General features: G+C 47.2%; 1 protein-coding gene across 2 annotated transcripts in view; it reads left to right on the top strand.

The window, feature by feature from the left end:
* The window catches only part of LOC308510020 (retrovirus-related Pol polyprotein from transposon 297), a 55850-nt gene extending 40529 nt beyond the window's left edge, over positions 1 to 15321 (top strand). Inside the window, exons 2-3 of one of the 2 annotated variants that reach the window (XR_013995289.1) lie at positions 8789 to 8993; positions 13376 to 15321. Coding sequence is in view for 1 of the 2 variants with exons in the window: in XM_081078818.1 (XP_080934944.1) it covers positions 11055 to 11843 (789 nt within the window). In the remaining variant the exon portion in view is untranslated. Of the gene's footprint in view, positions 1 to 8788; positions 8994 to 9846 lie in introns of both variants that reach the window. The other variant, XM_081078818.1, reaches the window with a different exon arrangement.
* Positions 15322 to 21804: the final 6483 nt, after the last annotated feature.

Raw genomic sequence — 21804 nt, 5'->3', positions numbered from 1 at the left:
TTCTCTCTTCACTGGAGATTTTTCTGGGTCCTCTCAGAAAACTCTCCTGATTTTCCAGGTCTCCAAACATGAATATTTCTTAATACATTTCTGTTTATAAATAGTATCTATCTATATCTATATCTATCATCTATCATCTAGTATCTTTCTATCTATACCTGTTAAGTATTTTGTTACCATCCAGACCCTTACCCTGATCATGTTTTCTAGTTTAGTTGATTCCCAGGAATTTCTAAAAACATGTTTCTAAAACCTGCTTTAAGTTTTACCATCTTTTCCCAGACCAGGAGACAGGAATTCCCTCATTGCAAACAAATTTTTATTTCCTTCCACTCCAGTGTTATCGACCACATCTTCCAGGTGAGTCTGAGAGACTTATCCCTTATCTAGAGTCCCCACAAATGCCAGGTCCAACATGAGCAGCCAAGTCACTCTGACTCCAAGCTGTGTCTCCTCAACACTACAGAGCTCACTCACTGCTCCCAACAGGCACTCCCCCCCCCCCCACACCTCTTTAAAGAATAATGCAGTAGGTGCAAGTTCCATATAGGATGCTGGGAATAACCATACCTGATTAAGTGCCCGTGATTGGTACACACAGACAGAAACTGAGAGGAGGAAGAGGCACTAGTGCGCTGGTGGAGTCAGGCTGGGAAGACTTTGTGGAGGAGGGAAAGAAACGAGTGATGAAATAGGAGTTATTGCATAATTTGGCTCATGCCATGGAGTTGCATATGTCACAGTTCTTCAGCACAGGCTGAGAACCCCCGGGGTGACTTTCAATTTAATTTGTAGTCCCTAGAGCTTGGGGGCTGCCTTGCCTGTGTGGTGAACTCTACCCCTCAGATGGCTGTCCAGGGACATGTGCTTTGGTGGGCCACTCGAGGCCCTTGGAAAGCCCCAAGTGGTTGCCAGATTGTCTGAGAAGTCCAACTCCTATTGTCATACTCAGAGTCGATACCTATGACAATAGCAATTCATCCCTTTGGACATTAAATACATACCAGCCCCCTCGCTTTCCAGCGCCTTCTCACTGTTTCTATTCCTCCCGGAGGTTGAGGCCCCACACCTGCCCACATCATAAGCAGGATGGCCATTTCCTTGTTCAGATGGTGAGAGTCTCTTTCTGTTTTCCAGTTTGAGAGCAGAGATGAGTGGCTATTTTTAGCTTTGCATGGGAGTGTCCAAGGGAAAAGGGAGAAAATGGATCAGCCACAAATCTTTTCTGGGGAGGCTGCCCTCTGAGCCAACATGGAGCAAAGAGAAGAGAGAAGGGAGGTCTCAGCCCCTTCATTAAACACTGGCGACTTTGAGGCCCTCCCTTGAGTACCTGGGCAATTAGAGAGTGGAGGCATGGCAATTAGGGAGACATTCTTTGCCCATGATATGCAAAGAGGAAGGACAAGAAAGGAAGAGATGAGAGGATTCATTGTCTCCTGAAAACAGTGAATATCATCAGCAAGGCCCCATGGGAGCTTTACTGGACACTGGACAGGACAGGAGGTGACCCAGTGGTCAGTGTGGAGGTGCAGCTACTGGTGACAGGAGGAAGCCCAATAATACAGATAAAGAATGTGGGAACAGGAGACTGGAGGCAGACCAAACAATTAGTCCCCATTAGAGAGAGCAAAAGGTATAGTACAGGAAGGTGGGCAGAGCAGAGGCAGGGTAGGGGTGGAGGGGGAGATCCTGGGGTGTGTGTGTGGTGGGGGTCGGGGAGCCTGCAGTCAGTAACTCTGTCCTGCTGCTGGGATGAAATCAGGAGCAAGACTCTAAGCACCTGTCTTTTGCAAGAAATGAGGTGCCAGGCAGGTGATTCAGTCACAACGAGGAAACATGACATATTACAGAGAGAGGGACTTTTAGGTACAACTAGGCTCAATTGCCTAGTTCAAAAGAATTATGATTCTTTTTAGCTGAGTGAGATTGAACAAATTACTTAGCTTCTCTCTACTTTGGGGTGCCCATCCATATGTTACAGGATGAGGACAGTTGTATTCAGTTGTATATACTAGAATTATGCCTGGGGAGAGCATTGTGCTTCGTAGGAATTCTGTGATGGTCTGTTTGGGGGATGATGCTGACACCTCAACACTTGGATGCCACCTCAGGAGGGCCAGGGGAAGGTGGGAGGCTAAGCACTGTGCATCACACCCCCTCTTCCTCTTGAACCTTCAAGTCTTCAGTAAAGTTGCTAAGCTCGTGAACTGAATGACTGGGTGTGAAGAGATCTTTTGGGATAACTAGGGGAAGGATTAAGGTTTGAGTCAGGGTCGATGTGAAGGAAAAGCAGCAGCACTACACATGAATGGGGGAGGGAGCCCTCAGCTGACCTCCCAGTTACAGGCGACAAAGGGGTTAATGATACCAACTCCCTTGTGAGGAGGAGAAGTGAGCCGAAAGCACCCAGTCCACTACCCAGCATGAAGTTGGCATCAATAAATCAGAGTTACTCGTTAGCCAGGGAAATTGACCCACATGGGGTCAGATGGGAACCCTCTGGCTGGGCTTCAGGTTCAAGGAGGGGCTTGGCCACTGGAATGAACAGATGCCCAGATCCTGACCTGAGGCCAGGTGGGGCAAGTCAGCTCAAGGATGACATGGTGTCAATTCTTCCTAACCCCAGAACAGTGAGGAGGGGCTGGGCACAGAGCAGGCTTTGGCTTCGCCATCTAGAACAGCATGGTCTTTAAATATTGCTTCTAACTTTCTTGACTTTGATGTTAGGTTGGGAAAAATGGCTACTCAGAAATGATTTTAATGTTCACGTGTTGAAGCCAAACCTAAGGGTTTAAATAAACCACTCAGAAATGTGTTTCTCATTCAAAGAGCAGCAATGCAAAGTTGTATTTGCCCCTCCTTTTTATTTAAAACCCTTGTTTTCAACTTTTTAATTAACCTGTTTCATTTCTTATAAGGTGGTAGTGGCTTGAGGTAAAATACTGAAACTTAAACCTAAGTTAAAGCTCTGGAAGGAGAACGTGTAAGCAATTTCATATATGGCAGCATTATACACTTCCAAAAGCTGCCCTACGGAAGTTTAAGGTTTCTCCTCTCTGCCCATAAGTGTCTGAAACATTTTATTTTGATGAATACCTGACATAGAAAATTAGAATCACCGACCTTTTACAACTTTCTCGTTCCTCGAGGATAAATAGACACATCCCAAACAAAGTTTTCTCCCTCCAGGCACGTTTTGAAAGACTGCAGTGTTCTTTGAAGAGTTGGGATCATGCCATGCACTGTCCTTTCCCCGACATGTTCAGTTCAGGGAATTGGTGGTCCCAGAGTGAATGTGAGACCACTGGGTGACACAGAATGACAAATTCTCAAAAGCACCAAGATTTGAATTCATGGGGGTGGGAGTGGGCTCCTTTTTGGATATGAAAAATGAAACATCTCCTTTTAGTTAAAAATCCCCCATTTGGGTTTGAAACTGTTCTTAGCATGGGCCCTTCCTTCCAATGGCCACCATGTAATTGGCAATACTGCATGTGTGAATAGTTAGATTGAAGCATGAAGGGCATTACCTCTCCCATCAGAATGCTTGTTTCTGTGGAGAGCTTTAGGAACTGTCTGCTGAAGGTCAGGCTCCCCACATGGAGCCTGGAGATGAGGATCCCCGTGCAGGTGATTTTTGTATGAGTGCTCCCAGAAAGACCTGCGGTGGAGTCCTGAGGACAGGGCAGGGTGCACATCCATCCATGCCTGCCTGCTCAGGGGTCAGGGGATGGAGTGTTTGCTCTCCTGCATCTGGCTAAGGTCTGCCCTTTGGAATTGCAAATTCCCAGGCACTCCCTGCCTGCAGGCAAAGTGGACTCCAGGATCTGAGGGCAGCCCCTAAGAGAGGTGGTGTTGTTAGCTGTGGGGAGGGAAAGCGCCAGGAAATGGTCCTTGTAAGGAGATGCTCAATAACAGCCATGCTGTTCCAACCACGAGACAGCTCGACCTCTTTGTTACTCATATGTCTCTTCATGTCTCTAGAAGGTTCTTGTTTGTTTCAGGATAATGAACAAACACTACCTCAAGTTATGTACTGATGAAGAAATTGCTAACACAAAGCCACAGCCAACTTCGGTTTACTCTGTTATCTTGTCATGACAAGAGAATCAAGGAAATTCGTCCAAACTGGGGTGAGCTAACTTTGGCTCTGGTTCCGGTGAGCAGCTTGAGGACGTTTTTGCTCACACACAACAACTCGCCATGAGAGTTCTCTCTTACGTGCTTTCTCTTTTCATGTACTCTCTCCTGGTTTCTGCCTCTGTTCTTTCTCCTGTTTTAGGGCAGCATTTGAGGATCTTCATCTGCTCCTGCTTACCTCTGTTTTCATTGCACAACAGTATTCCCCAGCATTCTCTTCTCTAGTCAAACTGTAGACGGCAGACCTCCCTAAAGTACCTGCTGTATGCCTAACACCGTTTCTGGCCTGGAGAGACAATATGGATATTATTCCTGTTTCCACAGAGCTTGTGGTCCAGGATAGAGTACAAGCAAACAAACAAGTGATAACAATGAAGTATGATGTATTAGGTACCAAGTACAGGGCATTATGGGAATGAGTGAATGGGATGCCACCGGGACTTGGTGGGCTAGGGGTGCTTGCTAGACAAAGAGACATTTAATTGGAGACCTACAGGGTGAGCTGCAATAAGCCAAAAGAGGGGTGAGGAGGTCAGGAAGAGTGCTCCAGACAAGTATTTGTAAAGGCTGAGGCAAGAAAGAAAAGTTCCATATGATTGAAAGATAGATGATAAGCTGGGAAAAGGTAGAGATGGGGCTGGAGGGGTAGGCAGAGGCCAGCCACACAGGGCCTTGTAAGCAGCAATTCTCTGCGTGCTCGTGGACTCCCTCTCCTCTGGGCCTTCTTTCCTGACATTCCCTCTGCCTGAAAAGGCTCCTTTCTAAGTAATGCCCTCGTCCAGGCTTAGGTGTCCCTCCTGTTCCAGTGCCCTCGCGATTCCAGGTGATATATCTGTCATAGCACTGTCACATCGCACTGCGATTGTCCATTTTCTTGTGTGTCTCTCCCATGTAGACATGAGCAAGTTCAGGGCAGGGACTGTCTTTGCACACCTAGCGCCCAGTGAAGGCCCCAGCAGAGAGGAAGTGCTGACCAATGTCCTGTGTTGTCCTCACAGGATGCCCACAGGCCTGGGTTGGCCTCGCCAGTGGGGCCACTGGTCTTCCATGGAGATGGAGATTTGGGTCAGCTGAAGGTAACTGACAAGAAGGGGAACAGGAAGAGAATGGAGAAGCAGAGAGAGATGGAATATTGAGAAACAGACAGAAAATAGAAAATGGAGTGGAAAATTTCACCCAGCTTTTTGGGCTTCTTAGGGAAAGGGAATAAAAGTGCAATTCTTACCACAACTGGAAAAGGACCACAGCAAATCATCCTCAAAACTAAAGAACACAGAAGAGAAATAGTGTACAAAAGAATAAGTGGCCGAATCAAGGTACAGAGGCCCCTGTGAAGGAGGCTGAGTAATGGTGGCGACTTGGGTCTCTGCCCATCAGTTAAGATCAGGACTCCTCTGAGTCCTCCAAGCAATCAGAATGGTCAGTACCCACAACAAAACTGTGGTTTGCTTTTATGGCTTTAATTAAATTGAATTAACTATAATAACCAGGGCTTCTGTTTGCCTCACTTCCCAATTCAAAAAGGTCTATTTTCGCTGTCTGGCATGATGCTTCTGAGCTGAAAATCAGTGTGTGCATTGGTTTTCATTTTTTTCTTTTACTAGAAGGGCAGGCTGATTTTTTAAGAGCTGAATTACAGTAATGGGAATGGAAATGAGTTACTTTTGGCAGCCCCGAGTCCCTTATACTGTCACTTCTTTGCATCTATGAGTCCTGTGGCATTGGCCATCATTCTGGGTAAAGTGCAGCATTAAGAGCTACAGCTAAAAAAAAAAAAAAAAAAAAAAAAAAAAGAAAAAAGAAAAAAAAAAGAGCTCCAGCTACGAGTTAGGAGACTTGGCTGGAGCTCCAGTTCTCTCCTTTATTAGCTGTGAAGTCGTGGGTAAAAACCCCACAGAACAGCCCTAAACCCATAAAAATGGCAATGCCTATTTCTCAGGGTTATTTGGGGATTAAATGTTTCACATACAGCACAAGCCAATGCCTGGTACCCAGCAAGTGCTTAATAGATGCTACCAGTAACACACAAGCGTGAAAAGTCTCACAAAATCCCTCTTGTTTTCAGAAGGGTGAAAACAAGAGTTATTTGCTGGGGAAGGTAAAGCTGTGCTCCCATTCTACCTCTTAGAGGGCGTCTTTGCCATTAATTCCAAAATAAGTGTGAATTTGCTCCGGAGTTACGGGGATGGTGTAAAAGAATCACTGCTCTGTTTTCCGTAGTTTGTCCCTGTCATTTCTTGGCTGAGTTGACACTGTTGACTTTCACTATGACTTTTGGGAGTTGCTTCTGCCCCTATGGTGACAAGACTCACCTGCCCTGGGACCCTGGTGTCTGTGTTCCCTGTGCTCACCTCCCAGGTCTTACCTGCAACTTTCCTTTGGGTTTGATATATGTATATATTGTGAAATGATCACCACAATAAGCCTAGTTAACATCTGTCACCACACATAGTTACAGAATTTTTTTCTTGTGACGAGAACGTTTAAGATGTACTGTCTTCGTAACTTTTACATACGCAGTACAGTATTACTAACTATAGTCACCATGCTGTACGTATTTATTTAAAACTGGAAGTTTGTGCCTTTTAACTCCCTTCACTTCCTGGTTTGATGCCCTCCAGTGTAATCGGCCTGCTTCGGACCTCACCGGAGGTACCCCCTCAATTCTTCTCCACATCTGAAACCCACAAATATCTGAACACTTAAGGTTTTTCTCAAAACTCATGAGGTGCCCAAACCTGAACTTACATGAGGCTACTGTCATCTTCATTTGCTCACTTAGAGAGTCACCCTAGATTGCCGCAGAATGATCAATGTGCTGCTTACAGGATGCTGCCCGAGACCCCCCCAAACTTTGCTGGGTGTGTTAAATAATTCAAGGTATGCACTGAACTCCTCTTTTAAATGTGAAAAATTCTGAATTCCAAACACATTTGGACTCCAGGGTTTCAGAAAGGGCTGGACTTCCTTAAAATGGTCAACCTTCACAGAGTACTCTCATGCTTTATGCCATTTAATTCCCACAGCCATATGGGTAGGTTCACTTTATCTCCCCATTTGACTGTGGCTAACATGCAGAAAGGTATGAAACTGAGCCAAGGTTGCACATTTACAAGTCCAGAGCCAGAATTGGACCTGACAGCCTGGCGACAGAGCCTTTTCTCTTCACCACTCCTTTGTGCTATCTGTATTTTCTGTTTTACTCCCACTGAGATATGAATTACCTGCTTAAATTGGGAAACATTGTATTTTTTAAACTAAATTTGTTGAGGTGACAACGGTTAGTAAAATTACATAGGCTTCAAGTGTACAATTCTGTAATACATCATCTATATATTGCATTGTGTGTTCACCACCCAGAGTCAGTTCTCCCTCCATTATCATATATTTGACCCTCTTTACCCTCTTCTACCATCCCTCCTTCCCTCCTTTGCTCTGGTAATCACTAAACTGTTGCCTGTGTCTATGAGTTTTTGTTTGTTTGTCTTGTTCCTTTGGTGCTTTCAGTTTTATGTCGCACATATGAGTGAAGTCATATGGTCCTAGACTTTTTCTGTTTGACTTATTTCGCTTGGCGTAATAATCTCAAGATCCATCCATGTTGTTGCAAATGGCAGTATTTCATCTTTTCTTAGGAAACGTGGTATTTTGTGGTGGTTCAGAACATGGACTCTGGAGACAGAATGCCTGAGTTCAAATATCATTTCCACTACTGTCTACCTGTGTGACTTTGGGCAAGTTACTTGACCTATTTGTTCTTCCATTTTCTCATCTGTAAAATGGTAATAATAATAGTACCTATTTTTTTGGTTGCTGCGAAGATGAGTTAGTGCATGTAAAGTACTCACGTGGCACATGTGAGTGTTAACTATTATTATTACTTCATCTCTTCTATGTCGAGCTAGCCTAACCCTAAAGAATCTCATATGCTAGTTGAGTTAGATTAAGCTCTAGGGGCAGGTCATGAGCTTCTTATGTAGGGAGTGTATACTGTTACTCACGGTTGCCAGGGACAGCTCCAACAAGGTTCATGTTATCCTTGCCCAGTAGTGTTTCCATGGGTTCAGAGAGTGGCAGCATGTGTGAACCAAATGCTTCCCAACTTCACAACACAATAAAATAAAAAGACAGGAAATCACACTTGTTGACCATCTTATTGCATTCTCAATTCCAAAGGAAATGCATTTTATCTTATCAAATTGTTACCAAATGTTTGTGTATTTCAATTCTGGAAGAATATCTTTGGGAAGGTGAAAGAGTTAAACTTTAAATTCTTCAAATAACTTCTTTTAAATATAGCTTGTTTTGATGGAGAAACTGACCTAAAATGGTTCCCGGCCACGTGGAACTGACATAAAATGGTGGCCCGAGTGGAGAGAGAAGTCCCCAGCCTTAGCCCCAGCCCACTTCTGCATAGCCCCCTCCAACCCACACCCCGAGCCAATCACCAGACGACACCTACCCCATCCCCAACTCAAGGAAGTCCCCAACCCATAAAAACCTGCTCAGAACTTTGCTAGGATCTCAGTGTTTGGGAAAGATCCCGATGAGCCCACCGGCGTAATAAAGCTGACTCTCCTAACTCTCTGAGTACCGCTTGGGTTCTTTCCGGTTCTGGTATCCATAACATTCTTATTTCCCTGACCAGGAAACCCAACTGCGCTGGTCTCTTGAGCCACAGGTTTGGGCGAGAGCGGGCCATAGGGTGGCAGGAGAGCTGAGACAGGGCTAAGCGTGCCCTGCTGATCTTGGCAGGCCCGGAACTGGCGACCTCCTGCCGGCTCCGGCCCTTGACTCCCTGCTGGACCCTAGTAGAGAGAAACGATGGACAGTCAACCAGGACATTGGACACGGTAAGACCCCAGGGCCCAGACCCAGTTAGGCCTGCGTCAGGGCAGAAGGGGAGCCTGATCACCTCCCGCTGAGTCCCACTTTGGACTCTAGTTAGGGCCGTTCTGGGGGAGGGCGTCTCTCCACCCTGAATGAGTGTGTGTGTGCTTGGTCCCCAACAGGATTCTGTGTGGATCCACGGCCTGTCGGCTACGGACCCCAAGAGAGCCCCAACCTGCATTCCGTGGTAGCGTGGAATGGCATAACGGTGATTCGCACTCTCAGAGTGCAACCGGGCCAGGAGCTTATACAGGCACACCTTAGCCAAGACTTATCCAAGGTTCCCACGAGGGACGAGGCCCGGCAGGCACCTGATTGAGACCCTTCCCTTGTCTACACGACACTGAACATCATGGGAGGGAGTCACGGGAAGCCCATGGTTCTAGACTGCATGTTAAAGAATTTCAGGAAAGGTTTTGGAGGTGACTACGGGGTCAAAATGACCCCCAGACGTCTCCGCACTTTATGTGATCTGGAGTGGCCAAGTTTTGACGTGGGATGGCCCTCAGAAGGCACTATTGACCTCCCCACGATTCGCCAAGTCTACATAGTTGTAACTGGGACCCCAGGATGTCCGGACCAGTTTCCTTACATTGACTCGTGGTTGGAAATAGCCCAAACCCTTCCTCTTTGGGTACGGTGCTGCTCCAATAGTAAGGGACAGTCCAGGGTCCTTGTTGCATGAAACCTACGAGGCCTCACCCAGAAAGACATGACTAAGACCATTTACCAGGGAGACCCCGACGAAGAGCCGCCACCACCTCCCTACGCACCACGGTTAACGGCTGGCACGCCCCCGCCCCCCTCTGCTTCCAGACACTCGGCTTCCAGCCTCAGCCTCCCTGTGGTCCCAACCCAACAGCCCGGAGCCCAACTTCATAGGATTAGTGGGAATTGAGTCAGACTGAAGAGGACTGGGCTCATTTGAACTCAGCCCCCATGAGCTCACGGTTGACTTAGATGCAGAGGGCCAAACAGCGACTTTTATGGTAGATATTGGAGCAGAACACTCGGTAGTCACCACGCCGGTGGCACCGCTTGGGGACTGCAGAGTCACCATAATGGGAGCCACTGGAGATCAAACTAGGAGCCCACCATTCTGCCAGGCTCGGACTTGTAAATTGGGAAGACACACCGTGTCGCACGAGTTCCTCTACTTACCAGACTGCCCAATCCTGCTCCTGGGACGTGACCTCCTTACCAAGTTAGGGGTGTGGATATCCTTCGAACCATCAGGTCAGGCCACCATGTCACGGCAGCCCCATCAGAGGGACTTATCCTGTCTATCATCACGCCAAGGGAAGAAGAGTGGAGGCTCTATGGGACCGGCAGTGTAGAACAGAACCCAGAAGCATACAGGGGCGATTTCCCAGAGGTTTGGGCTGAAGATAACCCACCTGGGCCAGCAAAACATAAGGCCCCAGTTTTGGTGGAACTGAGACCCAGAACTCAACCCCAACGGCTACGCCAATACCCCATCTCCAGGGAAGCTCAGGCAGGGATTCAAAAACACCTCGCCTGTCTCAGAGCAGCAGGGATACTCGTAGAGTGCCAGTCTCCATGGAATATGCCCCTTCTGCTGGTAAGGAAGCCTAATGGAGAATACAGGCCAGTACAAGATTTGAGAGGTAAACCAAGCCACAGTCTCCCTATACCCCATAGTCCCAAATCTGTATACTTTCCTCAGTTAGCTGCCTCCGGAGGTTGGATGGTTCACCTGCCTGGACCTGAAAGATGCATTCTTCTGCATTCGGTTGGTGCTCCGGAGCCAATCACTGTTTGCCTTTGAATGGACTGAACCTGATACCAGTGGGCAGCTCCAGCTGACATGGCCTCGGCTCCCACAGGGCTTCAAAAACTCCCCAACCCTCTTTGGGGAAGCGCTAGCCTCAGATTTAGCCACCTTCCCTCGAGAAGAATACTGCTGCACTCTATTGCAATATGTGGATCATCTGCTCCTAGCTTGTGCCACCGAGACCGAGTGCCAAACCGCAACACGGGCAAGCCTGTCCCACTTAGCCGAGATGGGGTATAGAGTCTCCTGGAAGAAAGCCCAGCTCTGCAGAGAACAAGCACAATACTGGGCTTTATCATCTCCAAAAGACAGCAGGCCCTCAGCACCGAGCGGAAGAAAAGTCATCACTTCCCTCCCTCAGCCCACCAACCGAAGAGCGCTCCGTGAGTTCCTCGGGGCTACCGGCTTCTGCCGGATGTGGATCCCTGGCTTTTCAGCAGTAGCCCGGCCCTTATATGAGGCTCTAACTGGTCAAGAAAAAGCCCCCATGCTATGGACAGAAGATCAAGAATACGCCTTCCAGCAGCTCAAGAGCTCACTTGGACAGGCCCCAGCCCTTGGGTTACCTGATGCTGAGAGGCCATTCCACTTATTCGTCCATGAAAAAGACAAAATAGCCTTAGGACTGCTGGCCCAAACAGTTGGGCCATGGCTCCTTCCCGTTGCCTACCTCTCAAAGAAACTAGATCCAGCAGCAGCGGGTTGGCCACCATGCCCGCAGGCCCCAGCAGCCACTGTGATTCTTATCAAAGAGGCAGATAAGTTCACCTTAGGCCAGAGACTCATAATTAAGGTACCCCACTCGGTCACCACCTTAATGAACAGTCAAGGACCCCAATGGCTGTCGAATGCACGGCTGACTCAGTATCAAGGGCTACTCCTGGAAAACCCTCAGATCTCATTAGAAACTGTGAGTGCCCTGAACCCAGCCACTTTCCTGCCAACCGAGGAAGGGGATCCAGAGCATGACTGTATAGAAGTTATCAACGAGGTCTACGCCACCAGACCTGACCTCTGAGACAACCCACATCCTAACCCGGACCTTTCTCTGTATACTGATGGCAGCAGCTTCCTGAGGGACGGAAAACATCCTGCGGTGTATGTGGTAACTACCACAAATGAGGTACTTGAGGCAGGGGCACTGCCATCGGGATGGTCGGCCCAATGGGCAGAACTATGGGCACTAATAAGAGCTCTGACTCTATACGAAGGCCGGAAAGTCAACATCTACACTGACTCTCAGTATGCCTTTGCAACAGTCCATATCTATGGGACTATATACAAAGAAAGAGGCCTTCTAACCGCAGAGGGGGAAATTATTAAAAATAAACAAAAAAATTCTTAAGCTCCTACAAACCATTTAGCTTCCCCAGCAGGTTGCGGTTATCTATCGTCGGGGCCACCAGAGAGGCAATGAGCCCTCAGCAGTCGGGAACAGGCTCGCCGGCACCACGGCCAAATCAGCGGCAATGGGAAGCCCTAGTGAACTACTCTTGGTCACTGACACTACCACCACGTCCCTCCAGTGATACACAAAAGAAGAACTCAGATGGGCAAAGTCAGAAGGGGCCACCAGATTGCCACAAGGGTGGTGACAACTGCCCGACTGAAGACTCTTCGTCCCAGCCCTGCTAGGTCCTCAAGTAACCACTGCATATCACAAGTTGACCCACTTAGGGAAAACTGCTCTTGAGGGCCTCCTAGCCAAAAACTTCTACATTAGCTGGCTGTTAGCTCTTTGCAAGTCTATCGGAGAACACTGCCTCACTTGTGCAAAGAACAATCCAAAGTCCGGCTCTAGCCCCATCCCCGGGATTCAGAGAAGCGGTATTGCACCTTTTGAGGACCTCAAAGTGGACTTCACTGACATGACAAACTGCCATGGTGCTAAGTACTTGCTGGTTATGGTCTGTACATACTCTGGATGGGTCAAAGCCTTCCCCATTCGGACTGAGAAGAGCCGCGAAGTAGCCAAGGTCCTCCTTAGGGAGATTATCCACCACTACGGGATTCCACTTTCTATCCACAACGGGCCAGCTTTCATAGCAGAACTCCTCCAGATGGTGACCAGAGCCATAGGCATCAACTGGAGACTCCATACAGCATACCGACCACAAGGCTCAGGGAAAGTTGAACGCATAAACCGTACCCTCAAGGAGACATTGGCTAAACTCCACCAGGAGACCTCCCTGGGGTGGGTGGACCTCCTACCACTAGCCATCCTTCAGGCACGCTGCACCCGTGGCAAATCTGGGTTCTGTCCCTTAGAAATTATGTTTGGGAGGCCCCCTCCCCTGCTAACAACCCTCCCTGGTGATATTCACTAGCTGGGGTTCTCCAGCCTCCAAAACCAGATGAGAGCGCTAGGCAAGGTCCTCATAGATGTACGTGCTTACATTCTGGAAAGGGCCCCCATTTCTCTTGGGGCCCGGGTACACCCCTTTACCCCGGGAGATCAAGTCTGGGTCAAAGATTGGAAGCGCAAGCCCCTCCGACCCTGGTGGACAGGCCCTCACACTGTTATACTTGTTACTCCCTCCGCTCTTAAAGTTTCAGGCATCACTCCGTGGATCCATCACACTCGAGTTAAAAGAGCCCAGCCGGTGGACGACGCCTGGATCGCCCAACCTGTCCGGGCCCATCCACTCCGTCTGACCCTCAAGAAACAGCCTGGATGAGCCTTGCAGTCGTCTGCCCAGCCTCCGTCTTCACTGTTATTGGACTCCTACTGTTTCTAGCCTTTGCTGGTCTCATTGCATCCTCCCCACCGAGCTGGTCACCACTGGAAAAGGGACTGTTAGGTTCTACTTCCTGTTCTGGGCTGCTTGCCTCCTCTCCCTAACCTGTCTTAGGCAGCAACCATGATTTGACTTTTTCTCATACTATCTCTTCCCCGGGAAGGAGTCACTACCTCCCCTTCCTGTCCCTCAGGCTGCCGGGGAAAATTCGCTGGCCACCCAACCTTCTCGTACTTACGTTTCATAGAGACCTCCATCACCCGTAGGGCTACAGCCCAGATCCTTGCCCTACGGGGTCATCATCCTCTTAGCTAATATGATGATCTCTAAGTTGCTACCACTTACGATCATCAACAGGGGGGACATGATGGAGAAAGTGACCTAAAATGGTTCCCGGCCACGTGGAACTGACATAAAATGGTGGCCTGGGCGGAGAGAGAAGTCCCCAGTCTAAGCCCCAGCCCACTTCTTCTGCATAGCCCCCTCCAACCCTCACCCCGAGCCAATCACCAGATGACACCTACCCCTTCCCCAACTCAAGGAAGTCCCCAACCCATAAAAACCTGCTCAAAACCTTGCTAGGGTCTCAGTATTTTGGGAAAGATCCCACTGAGCCCGCCGGCATAATAAAACTGACTCTCCTAACTCTCTGAGTGCCACTTGGGTTCTTTCCGGTCGTGGTATCCGTAACAGTTTGGACAAAAGGGGAAAAAATAAGAAAATGTCTTACTTTGCAAAAGAACAACAGGAAGCCTCAGTTGGCAATGTTTTTCCATCCACTTTCAAGAGCTGAAGGTCAAGGCCCAGAAGGCATTGTGAGGGACCTGGGCTGAGGCTGAGCCTGGCCCACGGGATTGGTGTCATATTCTGCCTATTTCTCTTGCATCTCCCCTAGCCAGCCTGGTCCCTGGAACATCTTTTTGTCGAGCCTTGTGGAAGATTCATTGTGGGCTCTACACAAGGGCTCTGTGCAGCTTCCACATTAGAGCCACTCAGGCCCAGTGGAGAGTTTTGAGGGTCACCTATTCTTAAATATTCGGGGTGGGGAAAAACTCTTGAAAATGACAGAAAAAGGTCATCCTTTCACAATACACAGAAGTTATATTATGACTCCTGGAAACCACAACAAAGAACAGAACAAAGAAAAAAATCAACATTCATTCTGTCTTGAAAATTCAAGTACAGAGTGATGACATATGGTAGTTTTGTGTTTCCTGTGTGGCTGACTCTTAATAGATTTGCAGTTCTCAAGGACTTTCTGGATGGTGACCGAAACCATTGGTAATGGTTGGTGTGGCCAGCACTCTCCTATCACTGGCAGGCAAACAAGCAGAGGGGAGCATGTGCTGTGGTTGGGCCCCTGGCTGACAGCCAGTCAGCCTACACTCAAATCGCAGTTCTGTCACTTCACTTCGTACTTGTAGGGCTTTGAACAAGTAATTGACCCTCTCTGCCTCAGTTCCTCAGCTGTACAATGGGTAGATAATGATATCTACCTCACAGGGTTGCTGTATTAAACTAGTGAAGACATACATTTAATGCCTTGTACACAACAGCTATTCAGTAAGTGTTATTTATTATTGTGTTCCAACACTAGTTCTGCAACCAGGGGAAACTTGTTAACCTCTTTTAGTCTTTATTTCCTTCCTATAAAATGAAATAAAAATACTTACCTTGGGGCTATTGTAAAGTTTAAATAAAATAGTGTACGAACTGGTGTTTATTGAGTTGGATTCAATAAATGGCAGCTTTCCCAGTAAGGGCTTTGTTCTGAGTCTTCTACACTTTCATAGCTTCTCCATGACATCTCTTCAGACACAAATCGGGGAATTTTCCCATGCTTCCCAGACAAGACAAGGTGAGATCCTTGTTCAGAATGGCGTGAAGCAGGGGAGAGTAAGGCAGGCAGCCCTTTAGCTGGGAGAGGAGATCTGAATAAAACAACCATGGAAGGAAACATTTGGGAAGTGCATGCAGGGCTAGGCATCAGAGCTGAGTCTATAATCTCTTATTTAAATCTCAAGTACTCTTAAGAGCTAGAATTACTATCATTCCAATTCGTAGGTGATGAAAACCACAGAGGTTAAACAGAAGTGAGATTCAAACCCAGGGTTGGGCTCTGAAGACTGTGTCCTGAGCACGTGGGCACTGGCCTTGACCAGGAGCCTTCTAAGAAGAGAGAAGGCTAGGAACATGGGGGAGGACGTGAGAGGAGAGGTTGGTTAGAGTATTGTGCACACCAGGCCCATCTTCGATTTAAAACCGTTTCTTCAGAAGTATCTTTGTCATGAAAGCAGCTACAGTCCTTGGTCCTGCCTATCCTCAGAATCATCCTTCCCTACTTCCTGTCTCCCCTCCCCCTGGCCGCTCCATTGATAGGGACATGGACAAATGAGGTCAGAAAACTCCAGTGTCCGCACACAGTGTCCTTCTCTGTGGGTCACTCGCTCACAAGGTCAGCACAACAAACTTGTCCCACTGCAAGGATTGTCCCTGGGAAGCTGGGGGCGGGGTGGGGCATAAGCTGCGGTGTCTCTTACCAGTGGGAGGCCAGCATGGGGTCAGCTGATTGAAGGGGGAACATTGGAGGGAGGTCAAGAGGGAGAATTGTGAACTAGGCCGAAGATTTCATTTGGGCATTTTGGAAGACTACTCAGAGGCTGTTAATTGGAATGAGCTTTTGCACCTCCAATACTTCATGATCGCTGGACATCTAGTTACTTTGTTTTGGTAACAACTAAAATTTGAATCAGTCAGTTTAACACTCATAATTTTTGAAACCACAAATGTCAGAAATATAACTCTTATAGTTGATGTTACTGTTTGGAGGGATGTGGGGAAAGATTAGCCAGCCTGTGAGTCATCCACATGTAGTACATTCTGAGGGGTAACTAGAAGAACTTATGTTTCTTTTCCCAACCAGAGATACTTCAAGAATCATACTGTACATCTGTGTAACACCTACTCTATAAATTATTTTACATACCTTTGTACGAGATAAGAAATCACTTCGTTTCAGATTTAATACCTGCTCATAATAATATCTAAATATCTTTCTTCCTGGGCACAGTTTTCTACAGAATGGGACTATCTTTTCTCCCTTTATTTAATGATAATACGAATCTCAGGAAAATAAAGCCTGTGATTTTTGGTGGCTAAGAGCAAAGATTTAGAAAGAAGAAAAAAAGACTTGTTCGGAAGATCTGCCTACTTCCAAAGCAAGGGAGTTTTATTTCTTAGAGCCCAGAGTATTTATAGATTTATGTTTCCTCGGTAAGATAAATGACCCAAACACATTATTTTTTTCACCACTAGCTCTAATCAATTACCTTTGTTACTAAAGAAATAAATAATCTAAAGAGAAATAGAGTTAAAAGGTACTAAGTTCTAGTGTTTGGGGGTTATTTGAAACACCTTCTCTTTCTTCTTATCATCATCCTTCTTTCTAAAGCTGCACTTTAGTAAATTCCTAGTTATGGAGTAATGTTTTCCTTTTGCTAAGAGTCCTGATCTATACGATTAGAATTAAAATTTAGTAATTTAGAATCACAGTAAGTTAGGGCTGGGGAGGAGCCTTGGCAACGCCCTAGCCCAGTGTCGCTGTTTAACGGCTGCGACAGGGAGGCCCAGGGAGCCTGAGCGACTTTGTCCAGCAATGACCTTGCGGGAAGCGCCCGCGTCCTTGGAGTGGCTTCGGATCGGGGGGCTTGCATGTCTCCACTTCTCTGCTCTCAACCCTAGGGTCGCCTTCTCGTACAGCGTACTGTAAGGCAAAACCGTCTTTCTGTTTCCCTTCCCCCGTAATAGGAAACAAAAGACGCCGGCACGCGAATACTTCCTCGCCGAGCGCACCGTGTGGCGAGCGCTCCGCGGCGCTGGGGCTCTGCGCGCCGGCCGGGGCGGCGCGTCTCCTCGCCCGGCTCCAGCGGGGCGGCCCCGACCGCGCCGCGCCAGGCTCGCGGGGGTCAAGTCCAGGTTGCGGCGCGGGAAGGCGGGGTGGGAGTGGGGAGGAGGGGCCGCCGGGCCGCACCCCCACCTCCTCTGCCCTGCGCGGTGCGCGGAATGTGGGGATGGTTCCACAGGCGTGGTGTGTCTGTATAAACATCATTAGCCTCCGGGGCCGACACGCTGTGCGCTTTTAATTTCACGTTACGAATTGCAGCCTCTTGGCGTTTGAGAAGAGGATGGAGACCTTGCCTCTCCGCGTTTCTGCGGCATTCCTGGGCGCCCGCCTCTCCTAGGCACATAAGGGAGAGGCGTGTTTCTCCGTTTTCTGCACCCAAGGGTGACATCCCTGCTGGATTCTTAACGGATCTCATTTGTAACATTATCTTTAGCTCAGGGCGAAATCTTTCTCACTCCACGGGAACTGGCAAAACCTGGCTTCTTATCAACGTTTACTCTTTAATCTATGGGGCGGGAGAAGAGAGCAGAATGCTCTTGCCCCTCTGCCACCACAAGCCTTGACAAGTGGCGATGGCTGGTGCGCTTGTCTGAGGTTCGGTCGCGCTTCTCTTTACTCCTTGGCCTGAGTTGACGTGTCATCCTGACCTGTGTCCCTACCTACTTTCCATCGCTGCCAGCGCCCCCCTCCCACCTCCCTGCTTTGCTCATTTCTCAGAGTTCAAGCCTTATTCAGAACCTGCCTTAAAAAATCCACTTCATGCATGGCGTCCGTGCCTGACCACTGCAGTGTACACCTGAAGCTGCAGCTGAATAATAATGAATGTCAACTATAATTTCATATAGTATATAGTCACAGAATGTGGAGTACAGCATAGGGAATAGAGTCAATAGAATTGTAACAACTATATATGATGTCAGAGGGATAGTAGATTGGGGGGTTAATTATCACTCTGTGAGGGGTATAAATGTCTATTACATTGTTTTGTACACCTGAAAATAATAATCATCGCTTTCAGCATCCTTAAAGTCTCTGCTTTCTTCACTCTGATGGGAGTGGGGGGTCATTCTCCTCACTTGGGAGAAGAAACCTCGAAGCTCAGGAGGATTCTTTCAGGGTGTGCATTTTGAGGCAGATCATACAAACGACGAAGATAAAACCCCCTAGGAGCCTATGGCAGTTTTGACTTTAAGCATGAGGTGAGTTAACAAAGAAAGCCGCAATAAATCCAGCCCGGGGCATGACCTGGCACTAAATTGTCTCTTACAGTGTCCAGATTTCTGGCCAAGTTGTCAATTTGATGCCCCCTTTCTCCACTAACCTCAATTCCCCTTTCAGGTTGTGTTGTTTTGTTGGTTCGCTTTTGTTTTACTGCCAAGTTATATTTGCCATAACTCCTCCACCCCCATTTTCTGACTCTGTTTTCCAAGCTCTTTAAGCATGACCAGAATAACACACCCACAGCTTTTCTGCTAAATCCCTCAAGTCGCTTCCCTGATTGAAATTTTGAAACATGCTCATGTCAGAACATTTTGTTCATCCCTCCCCCCACACACACGCTGATGAAAGATGGAAGGACTTGGTATTTGCTGGAAATCAAAACATGGGGAAAGCTGCTGGAACTGACACACGAGGATGTTCTTTTTGTCCTGTGCACAAGATGATCGGGTATCCTTCACATTCTATACAAGAACAACACATAAAGAACACTTGACCACAACTGGAGATGAGCAGTACTGGGAGGGTTAACGGAGAAGTACTTCATGTGCCTGAGTAAATAGTCCCGGGAAGGATTAGACGGTGTTAGACTAATAGGCTGATCATAGTGATAAACATCCCAAAGATTCTTTCCGCTTTATGTTTAACAGTTACCTTTCTTCAAAGGCAATGGGTAAATGGTGTTGGTTTTATGGCCTGGAACCTTCCATTCAGACAGCTACAAACAAGCTGGCATTAAACATGTATTATCTTTCCTGCTCCGTCAGATTTAGAAGGAAACCACGATACCGTTACATACACGTCACACAGTATTTTCTTCTTGATGTTCCAAAGCAGGGGGATCAAGCACATTCAGCATACTGAGTAAGTGCTTCACAGACTACATCGTCCACAAGGCAGAGGTTTGGAGTATCAGCAGATAATGTCAACTGCCCCTGGACAATGTAAGGAATGAAAGGAACATGAGGATTTTCCTGAGCACGTGAAGGTCGCTCAAATCACATCTCTGTTTGGTGTCAGTTGCCCTTTGCTCCTTGCTCAGCCATAATAATGACAGTATCACTACTACTACTACTACTACTACTACTACTACTACTACTACTCCTAATGCTGCTAATATTTACGGAACACTTGTAGTGTACCAAACCCTGTACTAAGAGTCTACATACATGATTTTCCTTAATCCTCACAAAGTTCCAGTAAGCTGGGCCCCTTTTATCCCAATTTTATAGATGAGGATATGAAGTCAGAAAGAGGTTATGTTACTTGCCCAGGGCCACATAGCAAGAAAACAAACGAATTCAGAGCACCACTTTGAACTCCTACACTCTTCCGCCTCACACACGATTTCATACTGGAGTTGTGGCAAAGTAAGTCAAGAAACGAAATAAGATCCATTCAATGCCTGATTCTGAGAAAAGCTACCATTAAGGGGGCACTGAGTATGAACTAGGCACTTAATCCTCACAGGTAGGTGTGTAGTAACACCCCCAATTTGAGGAGTAACAACCCCGACAGAGGCTCAAAGAAGCTGAGTAACTTCGTCAAGATCAGGTGGTGGCAGAGCTGGTGTTTGAACCCTGAGCCTGGGCTTTCCCTCTGTACTCTGGCTTGTGTGTGTGTGTGTGTGTGTGTGTGTGTGTGTGTGTGTGTGTGTAGGGAGGAAGGAGACAGAGAATTCCACTTGGGGAGAGTAGCAAGAAATGAAATCTTTTCTTTAATAACCCGTCTCCTCCTTAAATTAATGTCAAGTGATTGTATTAGGTTAGTACAAAAGCAATTGTGGTTTAAAAGGTTGAAAATAATTGCAAAACTCACAATTACTTTTGCACCAACATAATAGCTGCTGTAGCAACCTTGAAAACGGAGAGATGGGGGTGGTGTGACTATAGTGAGCTTTAGGAGACCAGGGGTCTGGGAATTTTCCTTGAAGGACAGGTAAAGTCTGGATGGTGGGAGATGAAGAGGTACCAGCTTTGCAAAGGGCTAGAGGTAGAAATGAGCAATGACTGTAGTTGAGCCTGGCACCACATCCAATTCACCTTTGAGCCCACCTTGTCTAGCACATGCTTGTCAAGTAAATGCTCAGTAAATGTCAAGGTGACCTGAATTGAGATAAATCAGCTGAACCTCCTCACCCAGCCTGAAACCTCTCTCTTCCCTTGATCCTCTCCCATCACTACCCTGTGTCCTGCTTCCTTCCCTCTTCTCTGCCTGCTTGTCTTGGATTCACTGGTTCCTTGTCATGATCAAGAGACACTTTTAAAATGAAGAAATGGCAGAGCTCATTGGCCCAGTCTCTGATAAGGGAAGTAATGATGCTCAGAATTGAAAACCCGTAGACATGTACATAAACATAGCTTTCTTTGTGTCAGCCACTATTCTAAGCATTTTATATGCATTAAATTATTTAAGCCTCTCTTTGAACTAAGATGCTAATTTTACAGATGAGGAAACTGAGGCACAGAGCTTAAGTAACCTGCTTAAGGTCATTCTGAAAATCTGGCTTCAGTGTCTGGAAAGCATACTGCCTTTTAAACATAGCTAAACATTGGCCCAACGGATCCAAGCCACACACAGCCACCTCTTTGATGTGTATAATTCCAGTCTAACAAGTCAAGGTGAAGACTTGTAGTTTCGATCAGTTCTGAGGTGTGCTGGCCTTCTCTCTTTCTCTTTCTCTTTTCTTTCTCTTTCAGTTTTCTTGGACTTTTTGATTCTTCTTACGCTTAAGCAACATGGAGTACCACCAAGTTTAGGCATCAGACTATGCCCTTTCAAAATCCCCACAGAGAGCAGCATGCAGCTTTAGATCACGACTGTTAGGAAATCATTTTCAGTAAGATACGCCATGTGTGAATCAACCTTAAATTCAGTGTCCTAACTATCTTCTGCAGGACATAAAACCATGGAGGACGACCGTTCCATATGCAAAACTCATCTGTCTTTTTGTCTGCTTGCCCGAGCCTTGCAGAAGTACAGAAATGTCCTGTTCCCAATCTTTGAATAACAGAGAAAGTTCACTAGGCAGCTTCACCACCTCCAGCTGTTGTTCAATTGCAGAGACCTGACTAGTTCCTTTAAAAATGGAAACAGGAAGCAGCTACACATGAAATTTT

The sequence above is a fragment of the Rhinolophus hipposideros genome, assembly GCF_964194185.1.
Source record: "Rhinolophus hipposideros genome assembly, chromosome: 17".
Taxonomy (NCBI): Eukaryota; Metazoa; Chordata; class Mammalia; order Chiroptera; family Rhinolophidae; genus Rhinolophus; species Rhinolophus hipposideros.
This window is presented reverse-complemented; position numbering and strand designations above follow the sequence as displayed.